Source organism: Charadrius vociferus, unplaced genomic scaffold, assembly GCF_000708025.1.
Source record: "Charadrius vociferus isolate BGI_N301 unplaced genomic scaffold, ASM70802v2 scaffold232, whole genome shotgun sequence".
NCBI classification, from domain to species: Eukaryota; Metazoa; Chordata; class Aves; order Charadriiformes; family Charadriidae; genus Charadrius; species Charadrius vociferus.
The window spans coordinates 29017-44226 of record NW_009647009.1 but is presented as its reverse complement, the minus strand read 5'-3'; the positions used below and the strand labels follow the sequence as shown (position 1 = coordinate 44226).

The 15210-nt window shown below is 41.6% G+C and overlaps 1 protein-coding gene across 1 annotated transcript in view; it reads left to right on the top strand.

Moving 5' to 3' along the window:
* LOC104295656 (myosin heavy chain, skeletal muscle, adult-like) overlaps positions 1–5301 on the top strand; it is a 30493-nt gene extending 25192 nt beyond the window's left edge. The window contains exons 36-41 of the mRNA XM_009895423.1: positions 6–197; positions 355–558; positions 927–1052; positions 1249–1353; positions 1497–1592; positions 5161–5301. Coding sequence (XP_009893725.1) covers positions 6–197; positions 355–558; positions 927–1052; positions 1249–1353; positions 1497–1592; positions 5161–5301 — 864 coding nt within the window. The remainder of the gene's footprint in view (positions 1–5; positions 198–354; positions 559–926; positions 1053–1248; positions 1354–1496; positions 1593–5160) is intronic.
* The last annotated feature ends 9909 nt before the right edge of the window (positions 5302–15210 follow it).

Here is a 15210-nt window from a genome sequence, read left to right as displayed (position 1 = left end):
TGAAGAGAAACCACCTCAGAATTGTGGAGTCCATGCAGAGCACCCTGGACGCTGAGATCAGGAGCAGGAACGAAGCCCTGCGGCTAAAGAAGAAGATGGAGGGAGACCTGAATGAAATGGAGATCCAACTGAGCCATGCCAACCGCCAGGCTGCAGAGGCACAAAAGAACCTGAGAAACACACAGGGAGTGCTGAAGGTATGAAGGCAAATATGAGCATGCAGGTAGCTAGATTGTGAAGTAGTATACTGACATCATAATCACAGACACGCCTTAGTAAACGAGCCATACATGTCACTGTACAACTTTGCTCCAGTGCTGTTCATTCTTATAACTTCACTTTATTCTTTTAAAGGATGCCCAGATACACCTGGACGATGCTCTCAGGACACAGGAGGACCTGAAGGAGCAGGTGGCCATGGTGGAACGCAGAGCAAACCTGCTGCAGGCTGAAATTGAGGAGCTACGGGCAGCCCTGGAGCAGACGGAGCGCTCAAGGAAAGTGGCTGAGCAGGAACTGATGGATGCAAGTGAGAGAGTTCAGCTCCTCCACACTCAGGTTAGATTCATGAGATTCAAAATCTCAAGAGATGTTTCTTTTTCCCTTTCCAGATTTTTCATCCGTCTAAATTCTCAAATCATCTCTTATAATTAAAACCCTTAACTTGAACCCGAATGATTGCCCTTGTACAAAGAATTGGACTCTAGCTAAATGTGTAGGATTCCATTAACAGGAGTCAGAAGTGCTTCTTATAATTTTAAGCTCTCCCCGCTATCTAGAAGTGTATGACCTGACAAGACTCATCATTTGAAGGAGGATGCTATTATTAGTCATATAGATGATAATTTCAAATGTAAATATTCGATTTCTAAAGTAAGTGTTCTGTTTTGGAACTAACTGGACAATATTTTTTTGTTGTTCAACAGAACACCAGCTTGATCAACACCAAGAAGAAGCTGGAAACAGACATTGCCCAAATTCAGGGTGAAATGGAGGATACGATCCAGGAAGCCCGCAATGCTGAAGAGAAGGCCAAGAAGGCCATCACAGATGTGAGTCGGGGGTTCCTTTCAGTATGGATGTATTCTGCCTCAACCCAAAAAATGTCCCCAGCCCTCTTTGATTCTTTGTTCTCATCAGTCATCAATGGCTGGAGGCCAGAGTGCGTAGGGCTGGTATTTGTGCATGAATGAGCATGTCCCTTGGAGAGATACCAGGGAAGCTCCAAACATGGGCTTCTCATTGCAGGTGCGGGAGCTGGAAGGGGAGGTTGATGCTGAGCAGAAGCGCAGCGCTGAAGCCGTGAAGGGTGTGCGCAAGTACGAGAGGAGGGTGAAGGAGCTGACCTACCAGGTAAGGCAGGAGGCCTCCTTGGGCTGACAGGATTTTCTCACAGCAAGTTGGATTTTGTGCACACCACCCCCAAGGGGAATCATTAACCTCATGTGGTGGGAAGCCAATAAATTGTTCTCTTTCCTGCTTACCAACCACTCTAGTCTGAGGAAGACCGGAAGAATATTCTGAGGCTCCAGGATCTGGTGGACAAGCTGCAAATGAAGGTGAAATCCTACAAGAGACAAGCTGAGGAGGCTGTGAGTATCACTCTGAGTGGTGGTAAAGACACTTTCAAAGTAGGAAACTTGGGTACCGAGGATGTGATTTTTATGATTTTTTTTATGATTTATGATTTTTTTTTCTTTTTATCATTATATGTTCCAGGTTTGATAATGTATCCTTGGGACTGATTAGGTTTTCACAGAATGATAAGCAAATAGTTACATTTGAAAATATGAGGACTATTTCCGATTGTAAATTAAATTATTTTCAAATTATTTCAAATTATTGTCAATTCTCCTTCACAAGAACATAGCAATTAAGTAATTTCTTATTAGCTCTCTGACTAATACAATGTTTTGAAATTTTTTTGGTTATTATTTTCCTTTTAAATATCATGATTTTATTTGATATTTCTGTCTCCTGATAATAGAAATGTGTTTGTGAGAAGCATGCTGGACTTGTGCATGTTACACATAATATGGGAAGGTACCTTTGAGAAAAAGTTGAATTCTTTAAATCTGCTGTGCTTGTTTATATAATTTCTAGGGAATATGAGGGACCAGGATGTGCAAGCAGCATTTTAACATTTCATGCTGCATTAAATGCAGATGGGGGGCCCAGAGGTGCTGCTCAAGATTATTGGTGCCTCCTAGAATTGCCCCCAAAATAGTGGCAACATGCTATAGATCAGTTTCCAGCACCAGGTAGAATGATGATCCCAGCACTTCAGAGTTCTCAGTCAAAAGAGAGACCCTGAGGAAAAATGGTTTTGTCTCCCTGGAGTGCACAGGTTTTCTTCCTGAGGTTTGGGCTGTTACATTCTAGTTAGGTGGTGAATTGCCAAGTGAAGGAGCTCCAGGAAGAGGTGAGCAGGCTGTGTTGTTTCTGGAATGCCAAACAGGCATGAATGATCAACAAGTCCTCAGAGACACCCTGGAGGTGCAAGAGCTCAAACCCTGCATTACATGGAAGGACAAATTGCCTCAGAGTACACTTGATGAAGACGTCCAAGAAGCTGGAAACTTTTTACATCTGTCATTAGGAGAGGGCACATTCACCGCCCACAGATGTTCACCAATAGACTAGATACAGAGTCTGGTGACAAGTGAGATATGTTCCTTCAGAGGAGGCGACTGGGCCAGGTAAGCCTGGGTCCATGCGTCCAGGAAGTGGTGGTGAAAGTAGTCAGACACTCCTTTCCAAATAGGGTGGGGGAACTAATCTGCCAACCAGATCTGCTTTCTCAGGAAGTTTGCTACTTGCCAAGGGCTCTAATTCACAATGTTTTGGAGGGACTAACAAATCTTGGCTAGCAATCAGATTATCAAACGTTTCTCCTAGGCATATGAGTCCTGCTTTAAGAAGGAAGCAGGACTAGATAAGCTGCTGAGATCCCTTTTGTTGTGAGTTAATCATTTTTTCTGATACTCAGTAATAGTGCCCAGAGATTACAGAGCTCTGGGGAATACAGCGAAGGGGATGGGAGCTCAAGTGTTGTCCTCCCTGATTCTGCTGGTCAAGGGGACTGCTCAGGTATGAAAAGATGCATTCTTCAGGTCAACAGCTTGTTATGTGGCTGGTGTCACAGGCAGAGCTTTGGCTTTTATGACTGCATCTTGTTTAGTGAGCAACAAGAACTTCTGGGGAGTAGTGAATTTATCTGAACAAATAAGGTAAAAATATATTTGCCAGCATGCAGCTTCAAAGAAGAGGGCTTTAAACTAAGTTTATTGGGGGATGGTAACAAAATTCCCCAAATAAACAGACAAATAGATGCAAGGAAGAAGTATCTGGGGGACAGCATATTGGGGAAGGTTCTCACACCTCCACTGAGAAAGCAGCATGACAGGAAAACCATCTCATATGTCTGTAGACAAACTCATACAGCATGGGGAACATGCAGGAGGAATTAGAAGTCTGTACAGTCACTGCAGATCTAAGACCTCCTTGACATCACAGACACGGTGTGCTAGCTCTTGTTACGGAAGTGCTGTGTTTTTAAGGACCACCTCTACAGAGCACAGGAATGTGTAAAAAGGCAAGCAGTTTTGCAGGAGGCTATATATTCTGAATAGAGAATTCCTGACTAAGCTCAAATACAGAAAGGAAATATATGGGAAGTGGAAGCAGGGATGCGTGTCCTGTGAGGACTATCAGGACATTGCCTGTACATACGAGGATGGAGCCAAGAAACCTGAACTGGAGAGGAAGGTTGAGTTAGGAACCGCTTAAGCAAACTGGACATACACAAGTCCAGTAGACTAGGCGGATGCATCCAACTGTGCTAGGGAAGCTGGCCAATGCCATTGCAATTTCTCTAGTAACTTTGGAGGTTATGGCAAGTGGTGAAAGTCTCTGATGACTGGAAAAGCACTTAAAGAAGGGCAACATGGAGGATTTAGAAAGCCACGCAAGTCAGCCTTACTTCACGCACTGGGAAAATCACATTCCAGATCCTCTTGGAGGTAATGTCAAGGCAAATGAAAGAGAAGAAGGTGACTGGAAACTGCCAGCACGGATTTATCAAGAAGAGTTATTTATGATGTCTGCAACGGTCAAACGTGGTTTTGTTGAATAGGAGACAAACTTGTCTCAAAGGTGCACATTCAAAGGATGGGTGCCCAAAGGGCCCAAGTTGCATCAGCAAAGTTCTGACTGACATTACGATAAATATTTTCACCATGAAAGTGCTTAAGTGCTGAAACAGGAGCCCAGAGAGGCTGTGGAATCTTCATTCTTGTGGATACTCAAAAACCAACAAGTCCCTGAGCAACCAGATCTATCACTGGTCACCCTGTGCGAGTGGGAGATTGAACTGGATGGTGGCCTGAGATACCTTGCAACCATGAAGTTCAAAATCCCAGTTCTTGGATTGGATAAAAGTTGTTCATGATTATCTGAGTCTTTCGTTCAGAGGTAATATGTGCCTGTTCTAGAAACATATGCCAATCAACAAGAGGTAGATGGTCATTGAAGGCAGGCAGGCAAAAAGAGGGAAAGAAGGGTTTAATAACTGTTTGGATCAGGAACTGAATAGTGTTTACTCGTGTCTTGGCTTTGAGACAGTCACTTTCTGTTTATATACATTCACAGGTATTTATTTTCTGTGAATGTGTTGCCAAAATTCATCAGGTCTAGAGCATCAAACTGAATGTTGCTTCTACAGGTTATCAGGTCTGGGTAGTGAAAAGCAGGATTCCAAATTCAACACAATCATATTTTAAGATATTTAGGTGACCAGCAATTGTTTCTTTTTAGTTCAGTTCTGAAATCCAGACAGACATGGATGCACTGAACTCCCAATCTGACAAGTTCTTCTAAGAAACAACATAGCATGTCCTCAGTCTTCTCATTGCTATATGCATATGGTTAAAAAATATAGTTTTAGTATTATTCTGTCGATAAAAAGGAGTTCCATGAAACTTCTAGTGAATTTTCTAGATAAGAAACCAGAAAGATGGAGAAGATCTGTATTAAGAGCCTAGATAAGATCTGGAAAGCAGAAACAGAGGCTATGGACCTTCCCCTTCCTTCAGGAATTCCAAAGCTACAGGTGAAGGAAAATGGAAGTGTCAGTTTTCACATGTCCTTCTCCTCACACAGGAGGAGCTGTCCAATGTCAACCTCATCAAGGTCCGCAAGATACATCATGACCTAGAGGAAGCTGAGGAGCGGGCTGACATTGCAGAGTCACAGGTCAACAAGCTCCGCATGAAGAGCCGTGAGATTTATAGGAAAAAATAAGAAGAATGAGAATCTAGAAAGTTTTTAAAGTCACTAGGGAATGCACAGAATGTGAAGCTCCCTCACTTTTTTTCTGCAATTGTAGTTTGTTCCTTTAGAAATTTGTAAAAAATAAAGATTGTAGAGACCTTGGCATAGTAAGTGCTTCAAATGACTTCTTGTTTTTCTTCTACAAGCTCATTAATCTTTTCTAAATCCTCAACTTTCTGTGTCGTCTATTGTATACCTGCATTATGATGTATCCTTATATATAATAATGGAAAATTATTGTATATGTAAGTACATATACGTATGTTTATAGATATTCCCTTATACACACATGTTTATGTATGTATAATCCATATGCCACAATACATGACTGACAATGGAAAGTAGTGTCAATGAAGCATCAAGCGGGGAAACTACTGTTTGCCACTGAGTGACTGTGGAAGTTCCTTATCCTAAGCAGGTTTTCTGCAGTATGGTTTTTATTCTGTCCTCAATATCTCCGTTTCCTTCGGGGCCATAGCAAGTAATGTTATACTCAGATCTTTCACTGTTAGTAGTTTTAACATTTCAGGGGGAGAACTGTTAGTGGGATGAAGGTTTCAATTGTGTTGGAGATTTCCTCAGTGGAAGGGAGGTGTTTTTTTATTAGACTTACTTTTTATTTCATTTTATTTCTATTTCATTATATTTATATCAAGCTAAGTAGTGCATATTAAAGAAGTTTCCCATGTTGGAACTGAACATATTACACTGTGACATATCAGTTGATCCTTTCTAGTCATTCTTGGTGGTCCTCCTACTCTGTCACATGCTTTCTGCCTTTAGTAGTCATGATGTGAACAGGTCATGGATGCACCCCACGGGATACTAATGACCTGTTCTATGTGCCATATGAAGGCATGAGTAAGATGAACTCCTGCCACCCATAGCTTGGGGCACAACTACTTAAAACCTTTTCATAATGAGCTGCCACAAAACACCAAAAGGCTTATAAAATAAAAAGTCAGGCTTACCCGCTTGCGCTTACGTTATTAAACAGAAAAACAGACCAGAGAAGACATAGAAACAAACAAAAGCTTGTCAACAACTGGCCACCTGTCCAAAGGGTCCTTGCAGGCAGGTCCTTGCATCCAACTTGGCTTTAGTTATTTCTTATGTCTTTCTTCAGAACAGCAAAGTCCACCCAGTCTCACCAGGGCCCAGGAGGTTACTCTTTCCTGCACTCCTGCATCAGGCTAGCTGCTGTTCCTCGCTATTGCAGTATCCAGCGAACTGCAGGCTCCTGGCACCATGCTGTGCCTCCATTACCTACTACACCCTTAGCAGGCGTGATACTGCTTGAGAACAGGAGCATTTCACTCCCCCAAGCCTGTTGCTGTGCTTAAAGAAACACAACATATGCACTAAGAACAACTAAATTAAACATAATCTAACAAAGGATGTTTTTATAGAGATAATGTTAGCCTGTTCTGATATCAGTTGATATATCTGGGAAATGTGAATAGCATATACTGAACGGCCTTACTTCAGTCTTTCTTCAGGATCTTGAAGAACGCTTTGCGTATCTACGTTGGAGCTCAGCTTTAAAAACAGTTTAACGCATGTATATAGCTTAAGGAAAGTTCATCAGCCCAAATTAAGGGTAAAGACCTTTGTTTTAATGCATTGGAGATCTTCAGAGTGAAGGTTAGTGCACACCTGATCCTTTATCAGAAAGTAATTCACACACTGTTGGCATTCAGTTAAGGCAGGATAAGTGGAGAAAAAGCATACTTAAAGTGTCTGAGACCAAGGTGTAGCACTTATATCAATTTTGGCAGGAAAATTCCTCCAACCTGGCAACAATGGTTTGTCTCTCTTATTATAAGTGTTTTCCTGCATGTGTGTTATATATTAATCAACTGTATTTAGACCTACTGAGATCGGTTTACAGTATGACTAGATGTGGGATGAAAATAATAAATGTGACCAAAAGCGAGCAGACTCTTAAATTACACTGTGTTTATATGTGGTTGAAGGAGGCATGTTGATTACAAGGTATGATTTATATAGCTGTGATTTGGACTTCCATTGACATGATCTTCCCACATATTTCTTTGAGTAGATAAGACTTAGCAGGTGTACTTCTATGTCAGGAGACAAAATTAACATTGCTACCTTAGTAACTTACAGTTGTAGATTAAACTGGAGCTGAGAACTGAATCTTGTGGGATTGTGAGCAGGATCTGGCAGTAGATGGGCTGTTTGCCTTTTCTACATTTCCCCTCTGGAACTCTGCAGATTGCTTTAGAGCATGCCTGTGCCAGTTTTCTCAAGCTGAACAGTACTATCATGTTTGGCAGTGCTAACGCTGCAGAGGAGTATGAGAAGGGATGATTCTGCATCCATCTACTGGCAGCAGGGCACCATGCATCAGTGCCACTAAAGGGGTGTTATCATTCCACCAGCCAGACCATACTGGTTTTAGAATAATGATCTTGGTTCAAATAGCTTTTGGCTGACCTTTTCTGCCTTCTCAAAGAGTCAGAAGTAGGAAGTTTGATACTCAATAGCAGTTGGCTAGAGCAATATTTACTGTGTGGACCTGAAGTTGCCTCCTATGGAAATACTGGAGTATTCACTCTTTATATCATTAGGGGTTTTGTGCTAATTCCTAAGAAAAATAGTAGAATATTGCTCAGAGGATGGGAGGTCAGGGGTGCAGGACTTTCATTTTTAGATGTCAAATGAGACAGTCAAAGAAGTAGACCACAGTAAAATAAAAATTCTTCCATCATTTCTTCTTAGATCCATTACTTTATCAGATAACTCCTATTAGCCCTGTGAGGTGAAACTGAATATGAGATGTCAAACTCAGGTGATAATATATTGTGAATGTGATCTTTGAACCAATGTACTGGAATCTGAGCTTTCTCCCTTATTTTGCTTGTGAGTTGCTTTGGGCTAAAAAATGGGGCAGTTATTCTGGTCTTGGATACCTGTCTCCCCTTTGACCGGGCAAGGAGGCTGTGTTAATGACGGACACAGAAATCTGAACCTTTGATACTGGAAACTCAAAGAAAATACAGTCCCAGACTCCTTCCAAATCGGTCCAAAGAGGAGGTTTTGGAACCTGATAACTTGCCAAGATCAGAGTACATTAACCTCGGAGAGTGGTTTCCTAACAGCTTCAAAATGACTCAGTCTGTCGTATAACTTAACTTTTCATTCCCTCTCAGTACAAAAAGTATGGAAAAAGAGACATCTGTTTCAAAAAGGTTTCAAGAATGATTTTAAGGAAACCAAGTCTTAAGAAACTGTAGCCAAGAAAATAATCACTGAACATGTAGTAAAATATCCATCAGAGGTCCTGGAGGCAGAATGACCAACAACGTATAGTTATTCTCACTACAGTATTGCTGTTCGCTCTCAGCTGATTTGTCTTATAAACGAATGCATGCTCAAAGAATGCTTTGTCTTCCCTCCTGTTGGTCACTGGTAGATCTGGGTGCCTGTTTGAAGGAATGTCAGCATGAGAGATTCTGTCAACAGGGAAATGCAATGGTCAGTTACCTTCCCACCAATAGGCTGAGCTTAAGGTAGGTGCAAAGACTTCTGTTTGATTTCCTGTGGCATCTAGCTACTCCCTGGCATCCACAGCAATCTGTCATGCTGTGTGGAAAGGGCATATTACTGAGTGGCTTAGCCACTCACTGCTCCAAAACAAGGCTAAACTGAAAGCAGTTATGACCAACCTAGGAGAAGTGGCAGCTAAAATCAGAACTACATCCTGAATTAGCTGTTAAAAAACAGTTCCTGCAACCTTTCCTCTGTTCATGCTTCTTCTCTGAGAGATATGACCCCCATTGTCACCCAGCAGCAGGACCTTTGGCTTTTCTCCACACTCAGATTCCTTCCTGCTCTTTCCCAGGACTACAGAGTTTGTTTCTCTGCTCAACTCTACATTCAAACTCCTCATGATTATTCTCAGTCCTTTTTGTTTTGCTTTCCCTCTGATTTTGTTTGCATGCTCTGCATAAATCAGCGTCCATGCTGAGTAAGAATCTGGTGATGGCAGAGATTCGTCTTTCCTTGATAATTATGTCACCTGGTGCCCAAAATCCTCTGATGCCCAATGGTGTCTTGACTAGATGTGTCCCTCTGTCTCATGAGAACACGTTACATAGGTTTATGCCTCACTTTTGTGTTCAAGACTGAAATGAAAAAGAAATGTCAGATTAGGATGGCTTTAGTGCTCTGCCAGCTGCTTTGCCTCAGTTGGTTTTGTCCATGGTCCCACTCTGAAACTATTAACATGCCTAATTGCGTAACCGTAGAGGTAAAATTTGTTAAAAGAAACCTGTTAAAGGAGAATTAAGTTACTGGCCAATCTGAAAAATAATCGACTTTATTTTGCTTGTTGTGAAAAGAAATTGAACACTCCTGAAGATTTGCCAAGATCCGGAGACATTAGTGTGATGCACCTGTTCTTCTTCTTCTGTAGAATACGGTATTGAATTTCTTCTGTGATTTAGTAACATGTCATGTCTAATGGACTTCTGCTGATCCAGCATGAACTCTTGCTATGGAGCATGAACTGCGCTACTAAGAACCAGCCTCTGTAGGAAGTCCTTCTCCAGTGGACTCATACACATGCTTAAAATGTATCAGATCATCTGATTCCTCTCCAGTGTCTTTTTTTTTTGTCCTGGCATTTCTTAACTATTTGATCCAGATGGATCATTTTTACTCTTGTAATACCTTGTGATTATGCAAAGGATTGAGAAAATGCTTAGTTTAATATAGATAACATCCCACCAACATTGTGTGTGCAAGAGAAACGGCTGGGACACTCAACTGTGGCAGAGAATCTCGTAGCCAGAGGAAGATCTGTGTACAGGAAAACATGGCAGAGACTTGATGTTTCCCTGTGGACTGTTGCTGAGAGTTACAGCAATTTAGATTGTCACAGAACAGACAAAGGTTTGTTCTAAGAATATACATTGATGTGGGACCTTGAACAGGGGTGAGGACTGCTGTGCCAGTAATTCAGCCTGTTTATGGTTACTCTTTTGGTGTATTGATCATTACAGAATTATAACAGCATAATATTTACAGAATAGTTTTCTCCATGTTAGCATTAACAAAAAAAAAAACAACTGAAAAAATATTTTTATTACAGTATTGAAATTATTTGACTCCATTTGAAGATCAGTTTAAGTACTTAATCAAGCAGACAGAGAGTGACAGGCTGTGATTTGTATGCTGGTCTGTTGGATGCTTCCAGGGCAGAGGTCACCTATCCTGAATTGCAGTGCTATTCTTGAATGTCTTGGCAGTCATGATAGCCAGCAGATTAAAACTGCAGCTAAAAGATGTGAGATCCATCTTGTGTGATCCTGGGAGTTGGTTATTGAGCATTGTCTCTTGAGGACAGTGTTCTGTGAGGATATCAGTCGGTGTCATGTAAGAAAAAAGGAGTCTGTCCTTCCAGCAAGCTAGAACACCCACCCAAGATGTCAGATTGATCTAAGTCTTAAACCCTTCAGATAAAAATCCAGTTGTAAATGTTTGTATCTGTCTTTCTGCAGGAAAACTATGAATTGTGCAACGGTATGTAGTCACCAACATAGCAGCAAAAGCAGACATACTATTTTGTCTTCCTGAACTCAGCGTCTGAGTTTAAAATGTTTGGAACAACAGTGTGTCACACTTTTGTGGTCCCTCACAAGTGATTTGTATTAATGTTATTTATGTGTTGACTTCCTTGGCTGGAAAAAAACAAAAAAAAAGTTTGTCAGAAAAATAGTGGTGTACTCCAGGGGTCAAAACCAAAGCCAACTTTCTTTAACATCTTCATTAACAACCTAGATGCTGGAATAGAGGGCACTCTCAGCAAATTTACAAACGATACGGAACTGAGAGGAGGGGTTGATATATCACATAGTTGTACTGCTATTCAGAGGGAGCTTGACAAGCTGGTGAAACAGGCTGACATAAGTTCAGAAAATAGAAATGAAAGTTCCTGTACCTGACGAGGTATAACCCCATGTACCGGCCCAGGTTTAGGGATGACTGTCTGGAAAGCAGAAAAAGACCTGGTAGACACCAAGTTGAATGTCAGCTGGCAGCATGCTTTTGTGGCAAAGAAGGCCAACAGCATCCTGGGCTTCATTATGAAAAGCATTTCCAGCAGGTTGAGAGTGGTGATCCTCCCCTCCCCCCTCCTCTACTCAGCTCTTGTGAGACAAGATCTGGAGTGGTGTGTCCAGCTCTAGGCTCACAAGTACAAGAAAGAGAGGGACACCCTTGAACAGTTCCAGAGAAGGATCACAAGGATGTTTAGGGAATTGGGGCATCTGACTATGGAAAAAGGCTTAGTGAGCCGGGATTGTTTAGCTTCAAAAAAGAAGCTTCAAGGGGATGATGTCAATAAGTGTAAATATCTGACTGGGGGGTGAGTAAAGAAGTTAAACCCATATTCTTCTGAATGCTATCTAGTGAATGAACCAAGAGACAATGAGCACAAATTGAAATGTAGGAAATTCCGCTTAAACATAAGAAAAAAGTTTTTATATTGTGCAAGCGTTCAAACACTGGAACAGGTTACCCAGAGTGATTGAGTAGTGTCTGCCCTTGGAGATACTCAAAACCCAGCTAAGCTTCTTGTTCGATATAGAATCATAGAATGGTTTAGGTTGGAAATGACCTTGAAGATCATCAAGTTCCAACCCCCCTGCCATAGACAGAGACACCTCCCACTAGACCAGGTTGCCCAAGGCCACATCCAGCCTGGCCTTGAACACCTCCAGGGATGGGGCCTCAACAACCTCTCCAGGCAACCTGTTCCAGTGCCTCACCACTCTCATAGTGAAAAAATTCTTCCTAATGTTTAATCTAAATCTCCCCTTTTCTAGTTTAAAGCTATTCCCCCTCGTCCTATCACTACATGAGCTAGTAAAAAGTCCTTCCCCAGATCTCCTGTAGGCCCCCTTTAGGGACCAGAAGGCTGCAATAAGATCTGCCTGGAGACTTCTCTTCTCCACGCTGAACAGCCCCAACTCTCTCAGCCTCTCCTCATAGGAGAGGTGCTCCAACCCTGGGATCATCCTCGTGGCTCTCCTCTGGACACGCTCCAGCAGGTCCATGTCCTTCTTATGTTGGGGACTCCAGAGCTGGATGCAGTACTCCAGGTGAGGTCTCACGAGAGTGGAATAGAGGGGCAGAATCACCTTCTTTCACCTGCTGGCCACACTTCTTTTGATGCAGCCCAGGATATGGTTGGCCTTCTGGGCTGCAATCACACATTGCTGGCTCATGTTGAGCTTCTCGACAATCAGGATGTCAATTCTGCTTTGAGCAGGAGGCTTGGACTAGGTAATCCCCTGAGACCCCTTACGATGTCATATTTCTAGGACTCCATGATTTTATATAATTTTGTTTCACCAAATGTTATAGAGGACAACAAGTTCAACTCTGTAAAGGGTTATTTGGCATAAATGATAATATTTGGTATCTGGATACCAGTAGCACCAGAGGGACTTAAAGTGGTCAGAGCCATCCCACAGTCTTCCATAACACAGAGTAAAAGAAAGGAGAGAATGTGAAGCCTTTAGTTTACATTTTGCTCTTGTGAATCCATAAAAATGTTTGTATTTTAAGTGTAGAAAAGGTTGAGGTCTGTGTCTATTTGCTGAAGGGCAAAGATTTTACTCATACTTTGGGGAGTTTATCATTAGCCATAATCCATTCTATTTACTTGGGATGATGTCACAAAGACTACAGAATAGATGATATATACTTATTTTAAAGCAATCAGAAAATATTTTAAATCAAATGTTGTTATTTATTTATTAATAAGTTATTGTTCCACTTTTTTTTTTTTACACAAATTACTGATATTGTGGAATTTATTGCATAGGAAAACACTTCAAATTTTGAAAAATAAAAATATCAATTTCTGTGATAAATGGTACATTCAAGAAACACAAAATTCCTACACATTGCACTGTGCGGAACTCCACTAGACACCGTATAAAGTACAGAGGATTATCGGGATCAAAATGGTATATTAATAGAGGTGGAATGGAAAATTAATTTCTCCACGCTTTGTGATTTGCTGCCATACATGGAGGACAGGAGTCATTTTGCACTGACACACTATTTCTGGAGTCAGGCTGCCTGTCAGCTGGGAAGTGCTGATGCAAAGGTAACTGATCTTGGGAAAAACATGGATCCATAATAGGCATAAAGGAACATCTCGGAGAGAAAGTTTAAAATAGATGCATCTGATACATTGTTTGTATTGCATAAACTTTCAAGTTCATAATAATCTTGATGTGAAAGTGATGTGTATTTCTTAGCATATATGAACTCCATTCCCTTTCCTGTCATCTGAGTTAGATGGACACATCTCTGTTCCAGAGAAAGTGTTTTTTCTTGAGGGACTTTAGTTCTGGAAGACTAACTAGTGAAACCGCTTTAACCCTAGTAATCTGATGCTGAGGAAGAAACTGTATCTGACTCCTGAAATGTAATTTAAAGCTTGATAATGGCAGTTTTTTTTCACAATGGAGAATGTTCACCATTTGCACATGTTGCTGGGCTCTTTCAAAATAGAGAGGGTACTAGAATGAATAAATGTTATTTAAGCAGTGATGGGTGGAGATTTGCAATCTTTAAAGGCAAATGTAGAACTCCAGAAGAAAGAATTGAGGTGAATGTCTGGGAAATGTCTGCAAAAAAGATTTACCAGTCTTTGGCAGGTTCTGTGTTCTTCTACCCATTTCATGCCCATATTACTTCAATGCCTGTCTCACTGGGTACTGAAAGAGAGCCTTGGGAAACAAATCCATTTGCCAAACCTCTGCTTTGTCCTGGCACTGCAGGAGGGACAGGCAGACAGGCTCTGTCTGGTGCCTCCTCACACCCCAAGTCCTTGTGAGCCGTGATGCCGAAAGAAACGACTGAAAACAACAAAGGAAGAGCACTGCATGAGAAGCTATTTTACAAGCAGGTAACTGAGATACAGATAGCCTGAGTGTGACCTTCATGCAAACTAGTATGAAGCACAGAGCAGTGAGATCATGGTCCTTCTTACAGTGCCAGCCTGATCACTGAAGGAGTGTAGCCCAGTTTGGGTAGTTTTATGTGGGGTGGAAAACACTGTCTGTCAGTGATTGCTGGGTCACTAAAAAGATTGATTTGGGAAGAAAGAAATACTTCTCTCTGAACAAGGTGGGCATTAGAGTTACTGTTGAGCAGTAAAGGCTTTCCGTCAATGCTTGAACCCAGCCTTCTTTTTACTCACCTCCCTGTTACTTTTTGCCTTCTCCTGCCTCTTGGTCCCTACTACATCTCTCTCTCTCTCTGTCTGTCCTGTTCTACCCTGTTCACCCACTCTCTTACTGAAGCCTGGTAATCGCTCCAGTTCTTGGTGAAGAGCATAGTCAGTCTAACACCCCTATCACAGCATGCACTGCTGAGATTTCTTTCTGTCTTTGCTGTGGGGGTGGGATTGCTCTGACTGAATAGGAAACTCTAACACGCTGCCTCTTGGCACAATAATTGTCCATTTTGAGACATAATTTGTGCAGTGCACTCTGTGGCACCCCTGATGAGTCATCTGACAGGGAATGCCCTGCACCTGCTGCAGCAGCATTTCTGTTTCTCTCTGTGCAAAATGAGACCTAACCAGTTGCTCTTCATGTTGAGCAATTTATTATTTATCCATAATTTGAATAATTTGTACTTGTCCCTGTTTCATCTCTTGTCTGAAATGACTATTTCAGTTTATTTTTCCAGGTCACTTTTTCAGCACTGCCTTCTGGTATGTTTGCAGCCTCTTAACTTCTAGGACCACCTGAAAATTCATACAGAACATTTAGGCATGGTTTGGTTTTGACAGATCAGTGTGAGCTACTATTCAATAGGCAAATGGAC